Genomic DNA, 8,753 nt, shown 5'->3' on the forward strand with positions numbered 1-8,753 from the left:
CCATGTCACCCAGTGCAGTCCGCACCCCCCAGCCCCCTAGTGATGCCACTGGGTGGCTTACACATTGCTATGATGGTGGAAGCTGTGCCACCGATATTTCTTATACTGGCAAGGTCACCCATGGTGGACAGGTTTCAGCGGAGCTTCCAGGCTCAGACAGACGCCAGAGAAAGATCTGCTAATCTCCTTGCAAAAATTAGCCAATGAAAACCCTATAGATCATGGAATATTGTCTGAGACTTTGACTTACTTACTTTGGGCTTATCATCAGTAGGACTGATAACTAGAAAAGGACATCATGTTTGGTAGAGTAGAGGGTCAGTGAAGGGAGGGAAACCCTCAATGAGATGGATTGAAACAATGGCCACAACAATGGACTCAAACATACCGAGGATCATGAAGATGGCGCATGAGGTTGCCATGAGTCGAAGCTGACTGCATGGCAACTAACTATAACACACCAGGGTAACTTGGGCAAGCTGCCTGTTTCAGAGCTTAAGTAAACCATGGTTTCTGAGGGCAGCAGAGCCCTGCGCTTTGGGCCCTGGATCGAAGCACAGACACGGGTCGTACTGGCGGCCATTTCCTTGCCATGGCCGAAGACTTCCGGGGCAGGATGGCTCTTTGATGGGCTGCTTTAGCTGAGGCTCTCTTGGCTGAATCTCTCAGTAGAGCAGCACAAGCCAACACTTCCCGCTGAGTAATATAGCCTAGGAGGAAGAAAGGACAGAAACTTCAAAGTCAACAATTTTACACCACCAGTAAGCAAACAAAACTGCAAATATTCACATATGTGTATATACAATTTCTTCTATTCCTCCAGTGTTGAAAAGGATACCCAGTGTCCTTAGGATGCCTAGACTGTACGATCTTGAGGGCACTGTATTTTTCTTCTTTTGCATTTATCATTCAATAAGTTAATAAATACTTAATCACTGATTAACATGAAAAATCCTTCAGGAAGGGACTTGAGCCTTGAGGAAACTGCATGAATTTCTTATCTTTAATATCAAATCTCGACAGCAATGGGTTTGTTTTTGGGTTTAATATCAAAACTTTCTTCAAACTAGAAACACATTTACTAGATCTTCCTCAGTGCTGCTCAAAGGGTAGTCTGCAAACCACCTACCACAGAATTATCTGGCTGAGGTCAAGTGTGATTTTAAAATGCTTGTTAAAAATTCTGAGTCCTCTCCAAAGACCTGAATCAGAAACTCAGAAAGTTAAGCCTGGGAATCTACATTTTAATAAGGTACATTGGCAAATTTTATGAGTCCTAATGTTAAATCAAAGATAGGTCAGTGGTTCGAACTCACCATCGGCTCCGTGGGAGAAAAGACCTGGCAATGTGCTCCTAGATTACAATCTAGGAAACACTATGGGGCAGTTCTACTCTGTCCTGTAGGGTGGCTGTGAGTTGGAATTGACGCCACGGCATACAACCACAACAACGTGAAATAGGAGACTGTGGGTGGTGCAAATGGTTAACGTGCTCAGCTGCTAACTGAAAGATTGGCGGTGTGAGTCCTCCCAGAGGTACCTTGGAAGCAACACCTGGTGGTCTACTTGCAAAAAGTAATTCACTGAAAACCTTATGAAGCAGAGTTCTATTCTGACACACATGGGGTTGTCATGAGTCAGAATCAACTTCACAATAGCTGGTAAAATGTTGACCATCTCTGCTTCTGGGTTTGTTAACCTCTATGCAAATTTACTCTACAAACAAAGCTAACCTAACCCGCTGCCGTGGAGTCACTAGCAACCCTATAGGACGGAGTAGAACTGCCCCATAGGATTTCCAAGGAGTGGCCGGTGGATTTGAACTGCCGACCTTCTGGTTAGCAGCCAAGCTCTTAACCACTGAGCCACCAGGGCTCCATAAACAAAGCCACTAGATGATATTTCTGCAACATTTCAGACAGTCAGACCAAATCCTGACTCCTCCATTTACTAGCTGTGTGAACCTGGTCAAGCTAGCTAACTTGTCCATGTGGCGGTTTTCTCTTCCATAAAATGTGAGTTAGAAAAACACCTACCATGTAGAAGTGTTAGAGGAGGTGTTAGAGTTTTAAACAAGACAATGCATGCATAGTGCTTAGAACAGTGCCTGGCACATATGAAGCCCTCAGTTTTTATGAAACTGTCTACAAAAATAGTCTTCCTTTTGTGTAAACACAGAAACGACAATATAAGATAGCGTGTGCTCATGCCAAACAATTGGTTTAAAAAAACGAGCTCTTTTGGTGTTTAGAAAAGAGCATAACAGAGGGGGGCTGGAGACTGAAAACATTTCCTGAAAGAGAACGGACTTAACAATTACGCCTTTGAGTAGTTTGGTGTTTATAGCCTATGAAGTTCTCTTGCAATCATTATTTTACCTGTGCTTCATAAAATCAGATGAGGTTGGCCGAAGAGGAGAGACAGCAGAGTGTGGGGGATACAAATGCATGGTGCTCGGAGTGTGACAGGTCTGACTTCAACCCCTAACGCTAATACTTACTGTGTGCACCATCTTGACCCAATTACATAACCTGCCTGCGCTTCAGTTTTCCACAGCTCTAAAACCAAAACAAAACCGTCAAACCAAAACGAAAACAAACCAGTTGCCGTTGAGTGGATTCTGACTCATGCTGACCCCATGTGTGTCAGCGTAAAGCTGTGCTCCATATGGTTTTCAGTGGCTGAATTTTTGGAATTAGATTGCTAGACCTTTCTTCTGAGGCACCTCTGGGTGGCTTCTAACTGCCAATCTTTGGGTTAGCAATCGAGCACTTAACCGTTTGCACCCCCCAGGGATTCCCACAGCTGTAAAATTGGGAGAAAATGAAATACTGTATGTAGAGCTCTGAACACAATGTCTGGCACATGGTAAATGCTCAATACAAGTAACTATTATTGTTGACATGTAACTATTATTGTGTGAGTTCTCACAACCAGTAAGGGGCTGACTTACGGTCTGAGCCTAGGCTGGCTTCCTAAGCCCAGGGTGACATTTCTACTAGATTTAAAAAAAAACCAAAAAGCACCAACCCAGTTCCCACTGAGTCGACTCTGACTTAGAGTAACTCCATGAGTGTCAGAGTAGAACTGTGCTCCAGAGGGTTTTTAATGGCTGATCTTTTGGAAGTAGTCCCTTCTTCTGAGGCACCTCTGCGTGGGCTTGAACCACCAGCCTTATGGTTAGTAGCCAAATGCTTAACTGTTTACAACACATCAAGTTCCTATAAATCTCAGAGACTCGTAGAGTTGTTAGCATTTTATTATAATCCATACTCCAATTTCTGTAAACCCTCTTAATTTCCCCATAAAACCTTACTTTCTATTGTCAGGGGTAATCATTTTTTAACTTGGCCAGCCAACCATGCTGATAAAGCAGCACAATGACAGGGGCCGTTCTGTCTGAATTATTTCTCTGGGAACTTGACTTCCAGCTGCAGCACGTTGAGTCCCTTCTGGATGATACTGGTTAAGGTCAGATGGTTAAACTCACCCAGCAGCTGCTGGTGCTGAAGGCTGCGAATGTAGCGGGTATGCAGGGCCTCCCACTGGGGGCTGCAGCTGTAAATCCTCATGATGCTGTAGAAGTAGCGCTGCTGCCCTTGGGTCAGGTCCTGTCAGAGCAGAGCAGTTGGTTTTGATAAGTTGGTGAATTTCTATAGGATTAAAGGTGGCATATATTCAAAACTGACTTCCACAGAAATAAATTCTTATCTTGTTATATATACTGTTGCGGTGTTGATTCTCACTTAGGGTGACCCCATGTTTTACAGAGTAGAACTGCCTCATAGGGTTTTCTTGGCTGTAATTTTTACAGAAGCAGATGGACAGGTCTTTCTCCTGCAAAGCCACTGGGTGGGTTCAAACTGACAATTTTTCGGTTAGCCACCAGGGCTAACCATTTGCACCGCTTAACCCTTTGTGCCAAGCGCTTAACCATTTGTGCCACCAGGGCCCCATATATGTTGTTGTTCGCTGCCATTGAGTCAGTTCTGACATATATAATATATATATGCTATCTGTCAGTTTGTTGTACCGTGGTGGCTTACATGTTGCTATGATGCTGGAACCTATGCCACTGGTATTTCAAATGCCAGCATAGTCACCCATGGTGGACAGGTTTGAGCAGAACTTCCAGACTAAGGCAGACTAGGAAGAAGAAAGCCTTGGTGATCTACTTCTGAAAATTAGCCAATGTAAACCCTATACACCACAACAGAATATTGTCCAATGTAGTGCTGGAAGAAGAGTCCCTTAGGGTGGAAGTCACTCAAAATACACCTTGGCTGTAACAATGGGCTCAAGCACAGCAACAATTGTGCAGTTGGCACAACATGGCAGCATTTTGTTTTGTTGTGCATGGGGTCACCATGAGTTGGAGCCGACTGGAGGGCAACTAACAACAATAATATATAGTTTCCTCTCTTAGTTTGTTTAAATAATCTTCTACTGGCCTGTGTGATGGTGAAAATGGGTTAAGAAGAGATTCAAGGTAAGCAGCTCAAGGCATTGGGCAGAGGGAGAGCCAAGATTTTCAAAGATCTTGTAATGTATTGATCTACCATAATCTGTGTTGAGGAAGATGGGTTGTGAGATCTACACAAGGCCTGAAGTGTGCCAGACTTGTGGATGAAGAGATGGGTCAAAGAGTCCTTTCAGCTGAGAGTTCTCAGCGAGCAGAAGATGATAGGTGAATAGATGGGTAACGTGGTAAGTGTTGCACATCTTTAGTATAAAGGTGTTGTGAAATCAGAGAAGGAAAGCAAACTCGCGTGTAGCAGTCAAGAAAGGTCTTCTAAATGAAATGACCACCACACCTGAATCTTACAGTGTGCGGAGGAACTCCTTAAAGGGGCGAGATTAAAAACCAGTCGCTGTTGAGTCGATTCCAACCCATGGCGACCCCATGTGTGTCAGAGTAGAACTGTGCTCCACTAGATTTTCAGTGGCTGATTTTTTCGAAATAGATCACCAGAACTTTCTTCCATAGTGCCTTTTGGGTGGACTCAAACCTCCAACCTTACAGTAAGCAGCTAAGTGCATTAACTGTTTGCACCATCCAGGGACTAGAATACTGGTTCTAAAAGGGTGGTCACCCAACCTGCAGTGTTGACAACACCTAGGAATGTGCCAGAAATGCAAATTTTGAAGCCCAGCTCCATATCTACAGAATCAGAAACACTGGGGGTTGATACCCAGTACTCTGGGTTTTAACAAGCCCTCCAGGTGATTCTGATGCATGCATACTAAAATTTGAGAGCCACTGGGCTAAAAGAAAAGGCTAATTATAGACAGAAGGAGAAACTGGTACAAATTCTCTTATGGGACACAAAATATCTGGACATGTTGGGAAAGGCTTTTTCTTCAGTTCAACTGGAACATAGAGTCTCTGTCAAAAGGCTGTAGGGTTAGGTAGGGGAAGAACATGGTGATCTTTTATGGTATGTTAGGGTTTCAAGATCACCTTCTATATGAGCAGCCATTGAACATCTTTATTTAAGGCAGTGGTTTTCAAGGGGAATGATTTTGCTCCCACGGAACATTTGGCAATGTCTGGAGACATTTTTGGTTGTCACAACTGGTGGGTGGAGTACTAGTAACATCTAGTGGGTAGAGGCCAGACGTGCTGCTAAACATCCTACAACACACAGGACAGTCCTCCATTCCCTTGGAACAAAGAATAATCTGGCCCAAAACGGTAATAGTATCAAGATAGAGAAATTCTACTTTAAGCTGACAAGATTTGCAATTTAGAAAGGTTGTGTTGACCCTGCTGTGGATAATGGGCTTGAGGGAAAACAGACCAGAAACCATTTAGAAAGCTCCTGCCATAGGAATAGGGAGGAACAAGATGGGCTTAGATTCCAATTACTATTACACTGAATGTATCTCAAGTGTTTCTTGCATGTTATGCTAAGCATTCTGCATGCATTATTTCCTAACTCACACCAATCCTATGATATGGGCAATTATTGTGCTCATTTTTCAAGTGGGGAAACTGAGATAGTGGCATCAACATTCTAGAAAAATCAAAATAAAATAAATTCACCTTCAGTCAAAATAGCCAAAACTATGATAGAATTTTTCAAAACTAGTTGTAACCATGTAAGGACATCTAATTTAAGGTAATTAAAAAAAAAAAAGATAATAATAAAGCTAAATTTAAGATAATTTATATAAAAGTAGGGTGTCAGAATTTTTTTTTTTTTGAGGACTAAAGACATCACATTTTTATATAAAAAATACATCCAGGTTGAAAACAGCAAAACCAAGTACCTCACAATTTGAGACATTACTTCAGCTTTACAGTTTCTGAATTAGATGTTTTAAAAGGTAGTATATTTGAAGAAGGGAATGGATTCCATTCCTGAATAACTAATTAAACCTTTTCAAATGATTGACAACAGTAGAACATGAAGATTGCATGCCAGTTTCAAGAGCAAAGGTACAAGTGCAATGGGAGTTTGCATTATACAAGATAAAACCTTAAAAGTTATGGTTTTAAACTCAAATTTTAGTAAAAAGACCAGACTTAATGGTCTGAGACTGGAGGAACCCCAGAAAGCATGGCCCCCGGGATCTCTGTCAACCCAGCACTAAAACCATTCCCAAGGCCAACTCTTCAGTCAAAGATTAGATTGGACTATGGGACAAAAAATGATACTCGCGAAGAATGTGTTTCTTAGCGCAAGTAGATACATGAGGCTAAATGGGCAGCTCCTGTCCGGAGGCGAGATGAGAAGGCAGAGAGGGTTAAGAGCTGGTTGAATGGACACAGGAAATCCAGGGTGGAAAGGAGGAATGTGCCGGCACAGTATAGGGAGGGCAATTAGGGTCACATAACTATGTATGTATAAATTTTTGAATAAGAGACTAGCTTGAATTGTAAACTTTCACTTAAAGTACAACAAAAAAATGTAAAAAAAAATTTTTTTAAGTTATGGTTTTATTTTACAAGAAAAAAAAATGCTTACATCTTTTCCTTAGTATAACTCTCAACTTCCTAAATGAGAAGCAAGGGGTGATATCCTTAATATTCTTATCCTGTTGCTTATCTCTCCTCGAGGGGATGGAAGAGACCTGAAAATTTTACAAACAGTATTTATGGAAATTGCTTTAACTACATTTGACTGAAAGGAACTGAAAGTCAAAAAACAGAGCCTTCCAACAGTGGAGGCACGGTGTGGTCGCTTAGTTTCCTGTCACTGGTAGTGGTTCCCATCACTGGTACTGTGTCAGCAACAAAGAGACAGCCATCTACTAGAGCTCCTGAAATGGGAAGGGTGTAAGAGTTGGTGTTATTAGCTGCCTTTGAGCCAGCCCCTGACTCATGGTGTTCCCACACACAATGAAACTAAACATTGCCTGGTCCTGAGCCATCCCATGATCTTTTGCAAGTCGAACCGTTGTGACCCATAGGGTTCTCACTGGTTGATTTTTGGACGTAGATCACCAGGCCTTCCTTCTTAGTCCATCTTAGTCTGGAAGCTCTGCTGAAACTTGTGCAGCATCATAGCAAGACACAAGGCTCCACTCTCAGATGGGTGGTGGCTGCATGAGGTTACGATGGCCGGGAATTGAACCTGGGTCTCTTGCATGGAAGGGCGAGAATTCTACCACTAAACCGCCATTGGCCCCTTGGTGTAGATCACTCCAAATTATCATTCATTCACTTACACATGCCTTTAACATACACCAAGGGCCAGGGCTGGACCAAATATTCTGCCTGATGGTGCTTAACAAGCTTTGAAGGAGAGGCAAACATGGTTCTTCCACCTATGAATTTTATGCTGCACCTTCAGTAATGAAGTGTCTGAGGCAGAGGGAGGGACTCGAATGCAAGGAATCTGTGGAACATTCCGAGGCTTTTGCTGTCTTTTCTGGTTTTCTCCCATTCTTTATCCTGTACCTCCAAGGAAAAACAAAGTATAGGATAAAATTTCATTTTGTTCAAACACTTTTGGAGATGTACCTAAGTAAGGAATAGATGGATAGATAGAGAGACAGACAGATAGATAGATGTTATTATGCAAGGGATAGAAATGATTTCTTACCTGCTGTGGAGTAATTAGACCTCACCAGACTGTCTGCTTAGTTCTGCACTTTTCCCCATCTCCCCGCCTTGTTTATGGAAGGAATAATACACAGCCGTTTGTCTTTCTGCTTCACTAGCGTTTTTAGGGTTTTAAGATCACTTTTTATATGAGGAGCCGCGGAAAATGGTATGGTATTTTATTTGGAATAGGTGGGTTGTAGAGCCGTACCATGTCTATAACGGTTATTTCTTGATAATTTTAAATAATATTTACTGCCTTTTCTGATTATGAAAGTAATATACGTCATCTTGGAAAATTCGGAAAAATTCAAAAATTGAAGAAAATAAAAGTACATATACTCTATTCATAGTTATCATTGGCATTTGATTAATTTTCTTTTTTTTCCCCCGTGCACATTGTGTGATTTTACAAAAGTAAGATTTTGTATTTTTCCCAGGTCATTAAATATTTCTTAAAACATTATTTTTAGTGGCAGGATCATATACTTTTCACATAATTCTCTACTGCTTGCACATTTAGATTTGCAATTTTATAGCACTATCCTTTAAAGTACAGCCAGAATGCTCCTTAGAAGCAAGGATAGTGAGACTACGTCTCACATACTTTGAACATGTTATCAGGAGGGATCAGTCTCTGGAGAAAGACATCGTGCTTGGTAAAGTAGAAGGTCAGCAAAAAACTGGAAGACCCTCAATGAGA

General features: G+C 41.9%; 1 protein-coding gene across 1 annotated transcript; it reads right to left on the reverse strand.

Annotated features, from left to right (window-relative positions):
- Positions 1–495: 495 nt before the first annotated feature.
- FAM216B (family with sequence similarity 216 member B) lies at positions 496–7,892 on the reverse strand. Its single transcript, XM_004376645.1, has 3 exons — positions 7,794–7,892; positions 3,491–3,611; positions 496–710 (listed from the first exon to the last, which is right to left on the reverse strand). Exons 1-3 carry the CDS (start codon positions 7,890–7,892, stop codon positions 496–498), a joined length of 435 nt encoding a protein of 144 aa, XP_004376702.1.
- Positions 7,893–8,753: the final 861 nt, after the last annotated feature.

The sequence above is a fragment of the Trichechus manatus genome, unplaced genomic scaffold (genome assembly GCF_000243295.1).
Source record: "Trichechus manatus latirostris isolate Lorelei unplaced genomic scaffold, TriManLat1.0 scaffold00044, whole genome shotgun sequence".
NCBI lineage: Eukaryota > Metazoa > Chordata > Mammalia > Sirenia > Trichechidae > Trichechus > Trichechus manatus.

Bases quoted from the DNA above. Each gene is read 5' to 3' on its own strand.
- FAM216B (XM_004376645.1), bottom strand. From the start codon at position 7,892: ATGGGAGAAAACCAGAAAAGACAGCAAAAGCCTCGGAATGTTCCACAG. The intron at 3,612-7,793 runs GTGCAGCATAAA...CTGCTCTGACAG, and splicing joins CAGACACTTCATTACTGAAG to GACCTGACCCAAGGGCAGCA. The intron at 711-3,490 runs GTGAGTTTAACC...TCTTCCTCCTAG, and splicing joins TCAGCACCAGCAGCTGCTGG to GCTATATTACTCAGCGGGAA.